General features: G+C 46.0%; 1 protein-coding gene across 1 annotated transcript in view; it reads right to left on the bottom strand.

Annotated features, from left to right (window-relative positions):
* Window positions 1–4,046: 4,046 nt before the first annotated feature.
* The window catches only part of TMEM25 (transmembrane protein 25), a 53,474-nt gene continuing 39,677 nt past the window's right edge, over window positions 4,047–17,843 (bottom strand). Inside the window, exons 6-9 of the mRNA XM_085645842.1 lie at window positions 9,372–9,399; window positions 8,598–8,698; window positions 7,047–7,139; window positions 4,047–6,959 (exon numbers count right to left, since the gene is read on the bottom strand). Of these exons, the coding sequence (XP_085501968.1) occupies window positions 6,886–6,959; window positions 7,047–7,139; window positions 8,598–8,698; window positions 9,372–9,399 (296 nt within the window). The 3' untranslated portion in view covers window positions 4,047–6,885. The remainder of the gene's footprint in view (window positions 6,960–7,046; window positions 7,140–8,597; window positions 8,699–9,371; window positions 9,400–17,843) is intronic.

The following is a 17,843-nucleotide window of genomic DNA, read 5'->3' as shown; positions in this document are numbered from 1 at the left end:
TACTTCACAAAAGCAGGGGTCCCTCAAAGCTCTATCATTTCGCCCATGCTTTTAAACATCTACATGAAGTCCTTACTGGCACTGATCAATCAATTTCACCTCATGTGCTATAAGTATGCAGATGACACGCAAATACTCCTTCAAATGGAATGTCCCAAAGACATTGGAAACTCGCCAATTTTCAATTGTCTCAGAGCCGTGGATCAATGGATGACGTGGAGCCATCTCAAACTGAATGCTTTCAGAACAGAAAAACTCACGTGTGGCGACTGGAAACATTATGACCCACTCGCCACCTGGACGATGATCTGGGAACACCGCCTAAAGTATCGAAGAAAGGAAGAAACCTTGGAATGACCATGGACTCCATGCTATCAGCGAATGCCCAAGTGGACAAACTAGCAAGATCAAGCTTTCTTACTATAAAAACTCTGGAACAAATCTTCCCCCATTTGGGATTTCCACACAATGTCCAGGCTACAACCACCCTTGTTCTGTTCAAACTCGATTATGCCTATAGCCTCTAACCTGGATCACCTTTAACAACCATGAAAAGACTACACAGCATCAGAACTCGGCTGCCAGACTACTCTTACATATAAAACTGCAAGACCACATATCCCCTGCCTTGAAAGCTCTGCATTTTTTACCGGTTGCCAGAAGATCCACATTCAAGCTGCATTGTATCATCCACAAAGCGATACATGGAACGGGGCCACTCTTCAACAGGAATAAAATCACCAAGCGCATTCAACAAAGGAGTCTCCACTCTAGAGTGGCATCCGCCTCAAAATCCCAATGTACAAGAAAAAAAACATAGGTGGCACATCCTTCTCTATGGAACTCTTTACCCCCAAGATAAGATCCACGGATAACCACCTTATCTTTAGAAAACTACTCAAGAATTGTCTCTTCCCCACATACCACCATATGCAAACAGAAATATACAGCATATCCCTCTGTATATAAGCATTTATTTGTACTATTGATATGTATTTATAAATGTGTATTGCTTTGTATAAACCAAAGAGCTGTTCAGAGTGGTAACTAGTCTATCTATCTTACCAGGTAAAACAGCGAATAATCACTCTCAGGACTTTTGTCATTCACTAGCCCAACATTTTCAAAGCAAAGTGGAACAAATATACACCACCTTTGACAATGGGGCAAGGTCTGAGACTGGAGACCTAGCGTCACACCACCTCCTAATGCTCCAATCTTCAAAAAATTTAGAGCTGTAACGGTGGACGGGGTCACCACCCATATTATTCAGGCTAAATTTAGCTCTCCTTCTGATCCTCTCCCCTGATGATTTTCAAACAAGTTCCTGAGATTCTCGGCCCTAGCCTAACTTCAATCTTTAACTCTATGTTTGAACAGGGTGTTTTCCCTCTATATGGAAGAGGGCTTCGATTTTGCCTCTTTAAAAAAAATCAAATCTTGATGAAACTGACACCAATAATTACAGGCCCATTTCACGTCTTCCACTTCCTGACAAATTGGTGGAGAAAGTTATGAATAAACAACTTGCACAGTATCTACAGGAAAATAACTTCCTGGATGAATCCCAATTCAGTTTCAGGGCTGAGCATAGCACCGAGACCACTTTGATAAAAGCCACCAACGAAATCAGGGTGGTCTTGGATGCAGGTGGTGTTGTGGCTCTTATCCTGCTCGGCCTGTCAGCAGCGTTCGACACGGTCGACCATTAACTATTACTTGTTTAAATGTGCCGGGCATTACGGACAACGCTTTAGCTTTGATCTCTTCTTTCTTAACCAGCAGGATACAATCCGTGGCACTGGGTAATTATGTTTCCCCGTCTTTCATTCTCCCATGTGGAGTCCCTCAGGGCTCCTCAATGAGTCCTACACTCTTCAATGTTTAAGTATCGGAATTGGCCACATTAATCAGATCCTTCGGGATGGCGTTAACATCCTACGCGGACGACACGCAAATCATTCTGTCTATCTGCAGAAGCATCATCTCACAAGTAAATAGATTTAGAGATTATATGTTGGCAGTCAATGCATAGATGAGTTTGCACTGCCTCAAGCTTAATTCAGGAAAGACAGAGGAGATTCATTAGGGAATTTTTCTCCTAACTGGTCACAGATCTGGTGGCCGGATAAATTGGGAGCAGCACCCACCCCGGTCACTAAAGCAAAAAATGTAGGAGTGCTTATAGACCACAGACTAAATTTTGAAACACAAGTCAAGGCAGTATCATCAGATAGCTTCTTTTTACTCAAGAGGATCAAGAAAATTCTACCTCTAATCCCAATAGACAGCAGAAAAACAGTGATTACCTCCCTAGTCATGGCTAAATTGGACTACTGCAATGGGCTCTATCTCGGAATGCCCGTGAAGCAGACTCATAGATTGCAGTTGATCCAGAATTCAGCGGCTAGGCTTCTGCTGGGGATCCCTAAGTTTCAATCAATAGGTAAACATCTTAGGAGGCTGCATTGGCTTCTAGTCAAGGGTCACATCAAGTTTAAGGCCTTATGTGTCACATATAAGGCATTCCACGACATCAGCTCTCAGTTTTTGAGGTGGTCATTAAACTGGTACGTCCCAAACAGATGTCTTAGGTCCAAAGGGGCAAAATTGATGCTCTCTCAAAGATTCTGTAAGGCTAACTGGGGCAGTAGAAGCTTTACTGTGGGAGCTCCGAAACTCTGGAACGCCCACCCCTTCTCCATCAGAAATCTTCCATCTCTTCCATCCTTCTGTAAGGCCCTAAAAACTTGGCTATTTAATGAATAGTTCACCTGCCTGCTTCCTGGACTGTTAGTGCCAAGACACCGTTGGTATTTGTGTGCTGTATAAATCTTAATAACATAACCTAAACGTGTTAAATATTTGTTTTAAAAAAAATAGATATTCATTAGTTCTGTTTAACAAATGTACATATTACTGATAGTTACATTCTTCTATGTTTTAACATGTATATAAGTGACTGCATAAATACGTAAATCTTTTATCATAACTATTTATGTACAATGGCTTCACTATTAAATGACAATTTCTCTTTAAAAAAATTTTTTTTTAAAGTACAACACTTGAAATCCAGAGTTTATTTAAAGCATATTTAATCTACATGTACTACCTTCCTTTAAGCATCTATATACCTTCCAATGTACTTATGTATCTATATATTTATAACTTTTCTTCTAATTCAAAATATCCAATGCACTGCCCTATTTCTCACCCTATACCACTCTCAATATATACTCTACCTCAACTCTCTGACTCATCTCAAACCTCTTTCTACTACTCTGTCCAATGCACTACCCTATTTCTCACCCTATACCTCTATCTATATATCCTCTACCTCCACTCTCTCATTCATCCCAAACCCCATACCACTACTATGATCCTCAAAATAACCCTTTCTAGACTCTTCCCTACTCGACCCCTCCTTGCATCATCTCATACCTCTTTTACTATTACGATCACCCAAAACAAGCCTTTCTAAACCCTTCCCTCTGACTCTTCCCCTCCACCTCCCTTTTACTCATCCCAAGCCTCCTCCTACTGCTATAAGCTCCAAAACAAAAAAAGGTCTAAAGCCTTTCCTCTTCTATCCCTCCACTACCCTTCTCAATCCAAACAACTGACTAACATATCCACCACTCAAATCACTTTCATATTTCCCTATACTAATTCACCACTAATCCTTTATGGTTTCCGGAGTAGCGTCCCACTCACTGAAAAAGCGCGTTGACGCCTCGTCAAAGGTAGTAAGCCGTATGTAAATGCAATTACAATACAATACAATACAATACAAGGGAAAGGTCTGGAAAAGCACAGGTGCGGAGGACGTTTACACTAAAGGAACATAACTACAGCAGTTTTTTGTCTACAGCAGAGAGCTAGCGATGTTTGCAAGCTCAGGCCTCGCACATTAAAGCAGCATTTCACAAACAGCAGTGTTGACTATCATTGATTGCACTCTCTTGCTCCAGAGGTAATAAATGGTGGATTACCTTGTGGGGAAGAACTGCTGAGGAGACCCAGCGGTGCACATATAGACAGAATACTCTTGATTTAATGTTTTTATTCATCATATCATAGACAGAATAGTCCTCTCCCTTAAGCCCACCCAGACCACCCCCTCCCCACCCACAAATGGAAGACATTTTTTAGAGGCAAGCTTCCTGCCCTTGGTGCTGGTTATTACACAGAAGGCCCCGTGAGTGGCACCTCGTATGGCCCACGGGCTGGGGGGTTTCCTCATGCATGGTGATCCTGCCCACCTCCCTGGGCCAATCTGACGAACTTTCGCTATTGCAAAGGTGACAGGTGTCAAAGTGCATAGTTCATTTTGCCCTGGCGGATCCCATAGCACCAACATTGATAATTTTAGAGTTTTTACATATCAATCAACACATGACTTGTATTGCAGAGGCTCAGAAATTATAAGTTGCTAAAATGTATTACACGAATCTTAAAGCACTGTATACTTTTCTGAAATGTAAAGAAATTTAGAAGGCTTTTTAGTGTTTTAGGCCTAAAATTAGACATGCCCTCCACCCCACACACCTTACAGCCCCAGGGGTTCAAAGGCACAAGCAATGCAGGAAACAAGGCTGTTCATATCATGACATGTCACAGGCCTTTGCATACGGTACAGTCTGCCATAAGTATGGCCTTGTATGCCGTAGGCTCTCTGGAGATGCCCTTCAACCCTGTCGCTAAGTTCCCATGGCCACCAGAGTCTGATTTGCTTCACGTGTTGTCGTTAGGTTGGGGAGCTGTGTCTTACTTGTGATGAAGAGGTTGATGACGAAGAAGTTTGGCCAAATGACCTTACTGGGTGCTTGCACGTGTCTTCGGATGGTTGCATGCCCTGCGGTTAGAGGTAGTCTGAGCGTGGTGTTGTCGGCTATGTGATATGTGTTTGTGGGTGTAGGGCAGGTGTTCTGCCTAAAGGGTGATTCTTACCACCTCCTAGTTCATTCTTGCCTCTTACCTAACTCAGCATGTGCCTGCGGCACAGACCCACAGAGAGGCACCTGCAGACGAGACACCGGCAAACAGAGAAGTCTGTTATGCACACACACTCTGCCCCTTGCTAGCGCACATGCAACGATGGAACCTTCTATTACAAACACATCCACCCCCTTACCTTCAGTACAGCACGGGTAACAAAAATGCAAACGTATTACTCTCACACATGAACATATACAAACAGAGCATGGATTGTAGCGATACAACGCTCACTCACACACATACAACAGTTACAGCAGGTTCACAAGCAGTACACCTTCCTCTCACACATTTTGGGCACAGTTCAAACAGCAGCTGTTCAAATCTTCTTTATGCAGCACAAGTACAGCAGTGACGACATAACCGGAAGCTTTCCTTGCACATGTAACAAAGGTGCAACACTGACTGCAGCATGGCAACCAGGCCTCACACAGTACATTTACATCATTGTCAGTAGCATCAGATGTGTTCCCTCCACACTCAACATGGGCATAGAAGTGGCTACAGCAGTGCAAGCTCTCCTCACACATGCAATGCACACACAGCAGTGATTGCAGCAGTCTAAACTTTACTAACATACAGAACAGGCCTCCATGTTCTTCTTGCTATCAAGTGTGTGTGTCTGTGCATGCACAAACGCAACTGTGATTTAATGGGCAGGTATGCTACGCAGAAGATACTGGCGGTGAGATGGCAAGTGCGACACACAGGGACAGGGAGACACTGACTCACTCACAAATGTGGCTAGGGAGACATAAGTAAACACACTAAACAGGGAAGGACTGAACTAAACGCTGGGAAAGGTAGTCAACAAAATGCACATTTGGAAGTGGATGTATTGACACACACACACTTGGACAGTGATACACTGACACATACAGTGCAACAGAGAGATGGACATGTGTACAGGAAGGCAGCAACGCTCATATCAACTATGTGAGACAAAGGGAGTCATATATACAGACATGGAGACACACAGGAACCATCATTCCTGCTCCACATCATTAGAAGACTACCAACCACCAACCTTCTAAAAGAAACCACATCATCCCACACAGACCCAGGCGCTGGTCCGAAGGTTTCCAGTGCTGCTCTTCACTTGCATACCTGTGACTATAACAGTGTTATGAGGCCTAACCAACCTACTGCAGAGGAGCAGAATACAACAACTGAGTAACAGTATCTGAGGACCACAAGGGAGCAGGGTCAGTCAGGATAACCAGGCCTCATCAGATGCTACATGAGTCTTGGAGCTTACGTCTGAAGCCTCAGTACTATACTGAAGTCTGTAGGTGTCATATGGTCAACTTGTGGGAGAAGACAGAAAGATATCGTGATAAGACTCCTGGAGTCATGACAAAGTCAGCTTACAGGCAATACCTTAGGGTGGACATCAGTGAATGCAGAGGGGACTTGCTGAGATCAGGAGGTCCAGGTATGGTCGACTCAAGAGGAATTCCTTGACACTGGCAAAAGGAAGACATCTGGAAGCCAAGGGGCTGCCACATACTCAGGAATTACCTGTGAGGGGAATGAGAGGCCTCACGGAACAAGCTGAAGTCTGTTCAGTTGTCGCAGAATCCTCCGACACCTGAGGTCTTGCTCAGAATGCGCTGACATCTGCAAGTTGAGGCATGGCCAGCTGCTGGAGGTCATGTTGAGATGGGGATCTGAGGCTTCTTAAAGAACATGCTAAAGTCTGGAGGCTCAAACGTGGTCAGCAGCTGGGTGAAGCCAGCAAATACAGACTTGTCAGGGAACATATCTGGTGGACTGTGCAGCGGTGTGCAGCCGGCAGTAGCAGGCATGTAGTTGAGGACCACACCTCTTGGAGATGTGAGGGAGGAGGAGACACAATGGCATGCAGATCCATGAATGGCAGAAGAGACACTACAGCCAGATCTCATCGCTGCTCATGCTGGACACCTTGTAGATGTAGCCCACCGTGGGAAAGCGACCAAAGCCTGGAAAGAGAGACACATAATATGGTAAAGGTGGAGCTCTGCAGAGCCCAAGAAAGCAAGTAAGCACAGCTGCCCTAGACACCGTACCTCGGGGGGCATAATCGTAGACCTCCGAACTATCCTGCTCTGAAATGTCCTCCTCATTGAGGTTCATCTCAATCAGGGCGTCCCCAGGCATCCCTGCAAAGAAAGCATTGGAATCTGTGTAAGAGCACTGAGCAACTCCCCGCTGACAACTGATGCCTCAGACATCTCCACTCAACGCGGTGGCAGAGCTCTTCTAACCTTCAAAATGTTTCTAGACAGAACCACCCACTAATATCCTTTTCCTCCAACATCTCCACTTCTTATGCACCAGTGCCTAGCCACACTGAACAGCGAACACATTTTCTTTTAAATATTTCCACTCTCTCTGTCAAAAGAGCCGATCTACTTTACATCATTGACCCCTTCTCTCAGTTCCTGCCTACCACTGCTTGACATCCACCAACGACACAAACACATTTCTACTGCCCCCACCCAACAATTGCTGATACGCGTTCCCTGCAACATGTCTCCATTCCCCAGCTTCCTAACAACTGTACCGTCCAAAGTCTCTCCACCTGGGGCCGTATTATAGAAAGTGCCCTGGGGGTGCAATGGGCATGTGCGCCCACTTTGCACGCCCCAGATGCTCTTGGGTATTACAGAAAGGGCAGCCAGTGTTTGTGCAGAGCTTTCTGTAATACAGATAGCACTGGGGCACATGTAATGCCAGCGCTATCACCAGAGGGTGTTCCCTCATTTGCATGAGGGCATAGCCCCACGCAAATTAGGAAATCCCTTTGCCTCTGTGCCCATGCCATATTATAGATACGGGCGCAGAGGCAAAGAAGCTGTCAGGAGGTGCACTGAAATTGCACCACCTAAAAGGTGGCACACTGTCAGTGCGACCCCTGATAGCAGCTCTCTCGAAGGGGAATAGGGTGTCTTATGGATCCCCCTGACATCCTCTTGCAGGCTGGTGCAGTCACCAACTGCACCCACCTGGAAGGCGATCTCTAATCCCCTTTGAAAGTGCAGGTGGGTTGCCGCCTGCACAGTGTAACACAGAATCACTTGAATACGCTGCCCCCTGGACAGCGTGAGTTCGTGGCTGCCCTGGGGCAGAGCATTCAACATAACACGGCACATTCTCCTTGTTAGCACGGAGCGCACCATTTAAAAGGTGTGCTCGGCGCTAATAAGGAGAGTGTGAATTATTTTGTTATACGGCAACAGGTGTGCAACACAGGCCATTCAGCAGTCGCTGCTTGGTCAAGAAGTCTTGTTTAGCCTTACTTAGTACATTTGTAAAGAAATCACCAAATTTAGCTGGGGGGTGAGCCACTGCTCTCTATTAGGGTCACCACCTCGCTTCATTTTGCAGTTTCCAGTCCTGGACTTTCCTTTTACAAATCATAGCCATCAAGTGCCATATTTCAATTGGTGAAATGGAGGAAAATAAAGCCTATGACTACCAGAACGCATTGGGTCATAAAACAAAATCCCAGGACTGATGACATCAGTGAGATGGCAATACTACAGTTCATAACCCTTCCCACTCTTCCCTTACGCCTTGTCTTCTGATGCCCCCGCTGCCCCGTGGCCTGAGGTTACCTTTAGCTCCCTGGCTTAGGTTGTTCAGTTTGAGGTTGGACGGCAAGGACATGTTGTCTCGTGGAAGGCGAACGTTGGTGAGTTTCAAGTTGTTGGAATCACTGCCAAAACAAGAGGTTGAGGGTCTCAGGACCACAGAGACACATGTTGAGATGTAAAGCATTTCACAACCTGAAAATGTGCACTTCACAGTGGTGTTGTCTGAAATGTATGTAACGTGAGAGTTAGCCTGATACTCCCTCAAGATGAAATGCATCTATAGGATGGAAAGCCTAGAATTTCCATGGTGAATATTAACATATAGGAACCCAGGACTGGAATATTCATAGTTGAAATACACAATTAACACATATAGGAACCAGGACTGATCCTGCAAAGTGATTTTATACCTATAGGAATCAGCCATTGTAAAACATCATACGTAAAAACTTGCATATAAAATAGGATAGTGAGAATACACACAGAAACCAAAGCCAATGAATGCCATAGTGAAAAGCCACCTATGGATAGTATACCAGATTGAATATGCACCATTAGGAAAGAAGACCTAGACTCTCTATTGAGAATATTAACATAAAGGAACAAGGCCGGGAATCTTCATTGTGAGTATGAACCTCTAGGAACCCTGGCTTGGCATCTCCATCTTGGTTATTCACCAAACTCATAGCAGCAGGCCCCTCTGAAGTGAGAAGTGCCTGGGTGAGAAAGTATGAGCGAGAAAGAGGGGGTGGTTGAAAAGGGTGGGGACTCTGTGGACCTGAAAGGAGGACCTACCTTGGAGGAAGCTCAGCTTTGAGGCCTCCTGGAAGGTAGAAAATACGGTTAGAAAAGACAGCAATTTCACAAACATACTTTTTAACATAGAGACAGTCATAATCTCATATATTGACTTCAGATAGTGGAATGGCTGACTCATCCCTTAGGGTTGCACCACACCTGTCCTACTCGAACACATCTCCACCATTACAGAACACGTATTCTGTAATGGTATGTAATGTAGTGCACATATTCTCCACACTTGAGCACGTCTCCTGACTTTAGACAACAAGAACTGGCACTAAAACGTATCTGCTACCCTACAGTACATCCAATCCATACTAGAGCACATTCCTCCGCACAACACCATATCTCCTCAACATTGGAGTACATCTCCCCCATGTTCTAGCATATTCCCTGCCCACTCAACCACATGTCCCCTGCAGGAAAGGGCCTCTTTTTGTCATGGTCACACCCACTTTATTTCCACTGGTACTGATGTTTTTCGAATGATATACACTGGGTCCCTGTTAACCAGGCCACAGTGTCAGTGCTCTTTCTCTAAAAACAAGGTAAATTGGTCTTTTTGTATTAAAATTGGCACACACTTTAGCACCCCTGTAAGTCACTAGTAACTTGTACCCCAGGTACCTAGGTCATGGATATTAAAGAGGGTCTCTGAGGGCTGCAGCATGTATTATGCACCCTAAGGGACCCTCATACAAACTGCATGCAGGCTGCCAGTGGTGTGAGAAACTCTTGTGTGCCCTGAAACGCTGCTGGGAGGACGCTGTGTGTCCAGATACTCTGGCCGACCCATCTTTGCTGCCTTCACGCCTCATTGAACTACCGGCTTTAGGGAGGGCGGGACTGCGAGGACCAGCTTTCCAGCGCCTGGAGCAACATCGGCGCAGCTGGGTCCTCTTCCCTGGCCCTCCCCCTTGTTAATCGCAGCGACTCACGGCCCCCGCTTCGCGGGTGCTGCTCGGCGATAAAAACCCGTGGTGTGAGAAACTCTTGTGTGCCCTGAAACGCTGCTGGGAGGACGCTGTGTGTCCAGATACTCTGGCCGACCCATCTTTGCTGCCTTCACGCCTCATTGAACTACCGGCTTTAGGGAGGGCGGGACTGCGAGGACCAGCTTTCCAGCGCCTGGAGCAACATCGGCGCAGCTGGGTCCTCTTCCCTGGCCCTCCCCCTTCCTGCCCCCTCCGGACAAATACGGCCCACTCTCTCCGCGCCAGCGGAACGCGCGCGGAACGAAGCGTGGTGCGAAGCCCGGGCCAAGGCCGGGCCCGTTGTAGCCCGTTCGAGCCCGAGAGAGTCCGGACCAGGCCACCCCCCTTTCATCCACGGACTTACGTGTAGGTTTTAACTGGGCTTAAAATATACATTGTATGCATTCTGTTGGCCGACAGGGCATAGCTGGTGTTAGGCTGTTGATTGACATAGCTGTGGGCGCTCTAGCGCTATTCTGTCATACATCCTGTTGTTAGCGTAATGGCTACCAAAGCGGGCAGGAACCTCACTCCAAATGCTAACCTTACGGGCACCCTAGACAATTTTATAATCAGAGCAAATTCAGTGATAGACCAGGGCATTGTTCTCATGGAACGAAGAGTTTCACAGGAACTCGCACTGGCTAGACGATCATCCCTGGGTCTTTTTGCTTCTGCTTGCACCCCCCGAGCTATGGAGGGTACTCCCAACTGCACAGGTGTTAAACCATCTACACTCCCTTTGACCCAATTTATAGACGACACACCTCAAAGTGATACTGTGAGCTGTGATGACTTGCCAGCATCACCGAAAGCTAGATCCCCTCCACTGCCGAGCTCTGGTCCAATCCTGCGAAAGAAGAAGGATAAAACTCTGGGGATGCTTCCCAAAACTAAGTCCAAAGCTCCTAGTGGGAAAAGAACTAACCCTGGGGGAACCAAAATTATTAAACACCGGGTTAATATAACCACTGCGGCTCCCACTATGCTCACTGAAGACTCAGAGACCTGTACCATGCACCCAGATTCTATTCCTTTAACGGACAATGTAAGTGCTCCTCCTAACACCTCACTTCAAGCTGATGGGGCTGTAACAATTATGCAACTAAATTCATTGCTGCATACCCTACTAGATCCCCTGGAAAAAAGGTTAGACAGTATAGCATCTCACCTGGCACTGCTTGAGACTCATATTAAGGGTACATTTGGTAACGTTTGTAATAAAACACAATCGCAATGCTCTTGCAATTGCACCCCTAATAGTAGGACAGACGGGATATCGCATGCTGTTTCTTCCAATTGCTCAAACACCCAGCCACTGAACAACCCCCCTGTAGCAGCACAGGCAGCTCCTGCTAATATCCCCAACCCCCCTTCATTACAACACGAAGATAGGCTCTCTGATATCCAACACCCTGTCCCCAACATCCCAGAACTGGTTCCTGCGACAAAAGGTAGTGTTAATGGAAGACCGATAAGGAGGGGAGGAAAGGGAGAGGTACCTGGGCCCACTACGACAATTGACTTACCTCCTGAAGCAAGCCCCTATATGGCCATACTCACAGGGGTTCCTGAAATTAATGGAGCTACTACGGAGGATTTTAATTCTTTGAAGAATAAGACGATGCAATGGCTGTGCACCCACAGGCCCCTGCCCCCTCACGTTAGAAGTGAGATTATCATGGTCAGAAGGGTGGGTTGGATAGGACACACCCCCAAAACTCTCCAAGGTGACTGCGTTATAGTTAACTTCAGGGATCCTAGAACAGTGGAGTACATCTGCAGGTGGGGATCCTCCCGCTCAGAAACTAAAATTGCAGTATGCCCACTCACATCTTTCTACCCTAGCGAATCTCTGATCCGGCTGGAAAACGAATGGACCCAAGTACCCTACTCCCGTTGGGGGCGTGGTGGGAATACAAGGCTAGATGCTTATACCCTGCCCCGCCCTCTCACCCCCCTTTATAACAGGTTCAGCCATTTAGATCAGGTTGACTGACTAGCTAGGGCAACAGATGGAACCCAGGTCCCCGATCAGAAAGAGGTAACTCGTGAAGGTAACATGCTTTCCTGCAATTGGGAGCTTTCTTCCTACCACGCAGGGACTAGTACTGGTTCCTTTTTAGAGAGAACCTGCTGTAGTATTAGTGAGCCACATCTGCCAGTAAAACTAGTTAATGCTAGTACTGCTCCCGTTTACCCCACTGAACCCAACCAATTGGAGAGTCTATCCCACCCGCCCGATTTCTCATCCCCATCCATGAGTCACGTTCAGCATATGACTATAACTTCCTGGAACGTGGCGGGATTAAGTACTAAGCTTAAGTGCCCCGAATGGGGCACTTTTGTAGATACTTTTGATGTGATTTTATTTCAAGAGACTTGGGCTAGGGAGGGAGCCCATAGATTGGGGTTCGTGGCTTTTAATATTCTGGCGCGTTGGGGAGGCATTGGTCGGCCTTCCGGCGGCCTGACCACGTGGGTTGGTATTCATCTGGGCTGCAAAGCAGAACCAATTCAGACCAACTCAGATGACATTTTATGTGTCCTAATGACATGGCCATCCTCCTTTAAACTAGCACTAATTAATGTCTACTCACGTCCTACCGCATTGGCAAAGGAATCAAACACTATTAGGCAACTATCAGTTTTTCTCGATTCCTTGAATCGGGAAATCCAGTATATAATTGCAGGCGACTTCAATTGCCATTATGAGCCCTTAAATGGGGTGAACGAGGGGGCCCTGATGGAAGAGGATGAGTTTTGGGGAATCCCTCCCTGCAATTCTGCTCCTGCAAAGGCTTGGTCTCCACTAGCCACACAGATTATGTCCCTTACCCTTCATAATTCGGTTAGGGCGGTTAATGGCAGGAAATCCTCGGATATCCCTTCTAGGTGTACGTATAACAAAAAAGACCATGAATCCCACCTAGACTATGTCATGGTCGAGACCAGGCTTTGGCCAAAGATTGTGGATCTGGAGGTATTGTTCAGGACGGATAGTGATCATAACGCCCTGGTGTTAAAGATGGAATCCCCCCAAGTCTCAAAGAGACCAACTGAAGTGCCTAATGACCCTGGCCTTGTTATATCCACCAATAGGCGGCGTGTCAAATGGGCGAAACTGCGAGAGAAGGGGGATGCACTTTCCAGCCTATATTCAACCATTCTCCCCTTCCTCACTATGGCAAGGGACATTTGGACTTCAGGAGAGTACTCTGTTCCATCTGTGAACTTGCTAACTCTTCACCAGGATCTGGTGGATACGCTAGCTGATACTTTTAATCCAATTGCAACAACTAACAAACCTATGGTGCCCCGCCCTTCCTCCTGGTATAATGCTGCGTGTAGGAAGTCAAAAACCAAATTGCTTAATGCACTTAAGGATGGTACTGATAGCACAATTATACGTGCTCTTAGACGTTCCTATAAGGAGGTAATGGAATAGGCAAAAATTGCCTGGGATTGGGAGCGTTGGCACAATCTTGCCTCTGCACTTACCAACAAGGAATCGCGGAGCTTTTGGGCAATTGTGAATACAGGGTCTGCTGAACCCCGCAATGCAATTGAAGTAAACCTAGATCCAGGGGTTTGGGAATCCCATTTTAAGACTCTTTACGCAGTAACTTCCGATTTAGATCTCCTGCCCATACAACCACCCACACCTGGAGATGATGAAGACGAGGTTCTGGAATTCACCCATGAGGATATCACCATTGCCTTGGGAAAACTGATGTGGGGCAAAGCACCAGGAATAGATAAACTTCCCGGTGACATGTTTAAGGAACAACCAATGATTTGGGCCCCGTACCTGTGCGCTTTATTTAATACTATCCTGCGAGGTGCAGAAGTTCCAGGCTCATGGCTGGGAGCCGAAATTATACCCATTTTCAAAAAGGGATCACCCTTGCTCCCAGTAAATTACAGACCCATCAGTCTCATTGATGTCCCCCAAAAAATATTTGCACGACTTATTCTAGATCGTCTGCAAGAGTGGATCAATGAGAATGAGATTCTGTCACCTTACCAGGCTGGGTTCAGGAGCAAAACATCTACTACGGATCAGATTTTCCGCTTAGTAATGTTGTATTGGAAGACTGTCACAATAGAGGGTGGCAGCCTCTATATGGTGTTTGTTGATCTCCGTTCAGCATTCGACACCGTGCCAAGGGGGAAACTTTGGGCTGTTCTCCGGGACTTGGGAGTCCCCAATGCACTATTGGAAATAGTAGTGAGATTGCATACACAGAATTTTGCACAGGTCAGGTGTGCGAGGGGAGGAGTTTTGTCTTCGAGGTTTCCGGTAAACAAGGGAGTTAGGCAAGGGTGTGTCCTTGCCCCTACCCTGTTTTGCCTATATGTGAATGGGTTGATATCCTGCCTGGATGCAGTACTAAACAACGACGCACCTAGGTTGGCAGGCAAGAAAGTCGCGGCTATAATGTTTGCCGACGACACTCTTTTACTATCTAAGTCACCCATGGGGATACAGCGCATACTGGATGGTTTTCATAAATTTTGTATCGATCATGGTCTACAGATCAACGTAGACAAAACTAAATTTATGATTTTTAATCCCTCTCCACGCACCAGACCTCCCCCCACTTTGGATGCAGTCTCTTTAGAGAGAGTGCAGACCTTCCAATATCTGGGTGTCACACTGAGCGAAAACCTTTCCTGGGCTCCCCATCTCTTAAAATCACAGCTCAAACTGACCCAAACAGCGGGTGGAATATTGAAAATGAATAATGCCTCTACATTTAGGCCCATAAGCCCAGGGCTTGAAATCTATAAATCTAGGGCAAGAGCAGCGGCACTGTATGGTAGGGAATTATGGGGGCATGTTGTGAGCCCAGAAATAACCAAAGCGGAGAATAGATTCTTGAGGCAGTTGCTATCGCTTCCACAAAGCACTCCTCTTATTCCTTTAAGGCTCGATTTGGGTTTATTCCCAATTCAGGAGGAACTATCTATTAAACCCCTTAGGTTTTGGAGGAGATTATGGCTAACTCCTGAACTTATTCAATACAGAACTGAACTTCAGGAAGTACTAAATTTGAGTAAAGCTGTGCAGATTCCCTGGCTCTCTTATGTCAAACACGAACTAGTGACAATGGGCCTTGCAGACATGTGGCATCAGCCAGCAATTGCCTGTAGTGAGATCTCGGGGAAACTGTTTACCCAGTCTTATAGATCTAGATGTACTAGCGCATGGTTGCATGACTCATGTAATGGCTCTATGGTAAATTCATTCTTAGAGATAAAAATTGTATACTCTTTTGAGGATTATTTGAATGTAATTTACCCTGTACTGGCCAGAAAGCTATATATCCAATGGAGGTTTGGTTGCCTCCCTCTAGCATGCCTCACAAACAAGTGGTCTAGTACCCGGGTTTCCAAATGCCCAGGCTGTGGCACGGACATAGAGAATGATTGTCACATCTTATTCTTCTGTCCTATGTACAGTAGAGCCCGGAAGTACTGGATTGTACCGATTTGTAGGAACCTGGGCTTCCGCAAATATGCAGGGTTTATCAGCTCTGAATTTTAGTATTGCTGTTTTTACATTGTGTATTTTAATGTACTGTGTTTTTTATGCTGCTTTTATGGCCGAAACAGGTCGAAATAAAGTATTATTGAATTGAATTGACTAGGCATTGGTCATTCCGAGTTACCCAGCTATGTAATGGCTTCAAAGAAACCTATGGTGTTTGGTATCCAATACCTTGTCTTAATAAATCCATACTGATTCCAGTATTGGATTTATTACGACAAGCATCCGGAGGGCACCTTAGAGGGGACCCTGAACCCTACTAGTATTCTAGTGAGGAGGCTGACTGGTATCATCCAGCCTTCCACCAAAGATGAGTTTCTGACCCCCTGTAGTGAGAGCCAGTGCTCTCTGAGGTCAGGAAACAATGCCTTTTACGTACAAGGTGTTATCACCTCCTCCAGCAGGATGGCTAGTGAATCTGCATACCAAGGCCAGAGGCTTCAAAGCTTTTTCCGCCTTTGAGATGCGACCCCACTTCCTCCAGACCTTGAGAATGCCACCCTCTGCCCTGTGGCCCATTTGGCACCAGTACATGTGGGAACTTAGCAATGCAAGTAGGCATGTGCACCTCCAGTCTAGTCACAGCCCTAAGGTGGGCTACCTGATGCGTTCCACTAAAAAAGGGTTCCATAATCTTGTTTTTATATTTATATTTATTCACTTATAAAGCGCCTGGTTACACCTGACGGTGTGTCCCCGCGCTGGGACACCAAATGATAGACATCTGTACCTAATAGCAGTGCGCGCCAATCAGATATCTACTTTGTGAAAATAGCCATGTCTTCAGGGTTCTACGAAAGGTGTTTTCGCTAGGTTCTGTTCTCATGGTGATTGGCAGAGTGTTCCATAATTTGGCTGCCAGGTACCTGAAGGAGCGGGCTCCCATTCTGGCTCTAAATATTCTAGGAACAGTCAGTAAGGCCATATCCCTGGATCGTAAGTTACGTCCAGGCGTATATCTTGTCAGTAGTGTTTGAAGATAACGAGGGCTTTTGTGTGTGAGTATGCGATGACAGTAGCACATAGCCTTGAATAGGATTCTCTTCTCTATAGGCAGCCAGTGGAGGGTTGCCAGGGCCCTCTTCGTATTCGTTCTCATTGGGTGGCTGAGGACCATACGAGCAGCAGCATTTTGCACCCTTTGTAATTTAGTTAGTCCTCTCTTGGAGGCACCCAGATACAGTACGTTTCCATAGTCTAGTTGAGAGGTGATTATTGCATGGACTATGGTTCTCCTGGCTTTTAATGGGAGCAGATCTATAACCTTCCTCAGGGTTTTCATTGCTCCATAACACTTTCCCGCAACCTTACGTATCTGGCTGTCAAAGGACAGTTTGGAATCAACCCAGATCCCAAGATTCTTTACTTCTGTTTTAGGGAGAGGAACTTGTCCTAGTGTTTCAGGTCACCATGCAGATGACCATATGGTGGGTGTTTTTGCTACTACCAATACCTCTGTCTTATTCCCGTTAAGTTTGTGGCAGTGGTCAGTCATCCAGTCTGCCACTTCCTCTTGGCCATTTTGGTAGCATTAGGAACTCTGGGACAGAGTTATGCCCACTGCCCACAAGAATAGTCATACAGGCAGTATAGTGACCCCAGGGGTAAGTAGTATTTAGGAGATTCCCTGATACCAGGAACTCAGATCCATCTGCCTGAAAGAACAAGCATCGTCATAGCCAATAGGTCTCGCCTTTGGGACCTTATAAGTGTTTAGTTATCCAGCACAATATCCTTGGTGCAACAATATCAACTGTTGCATGGCTAAACACTTATAAGGTCCCAAAGGTGAGACCTATTGGCTATGCCAATGCTGTGCATGTGTAATTACGCTAATCATTACTATTTGTGTAGCACACAATACAGCTATTTTTAGAACATAAGAAAGTACGTTTACTTTTACCAAAATCAATAGAACCCATGCTGTCAACCAAAGAA

Source organism: Triturus cristatus, chromosome 3_1, assembly GCF_964204655.1.
Source record: "Triturus cristatus chromosome 3_1, aTriCri1.1, whole genome shotgun sequence".
Lineage (NCBI taxonomy): Eukaryota > Metazoa > Chordata > Amphibia > Caudata > Salamandridae > Triturus > Triturus cristatus.
This window is presented reverse-complemented; position numbering and strand designations above follow the sequence as displayed.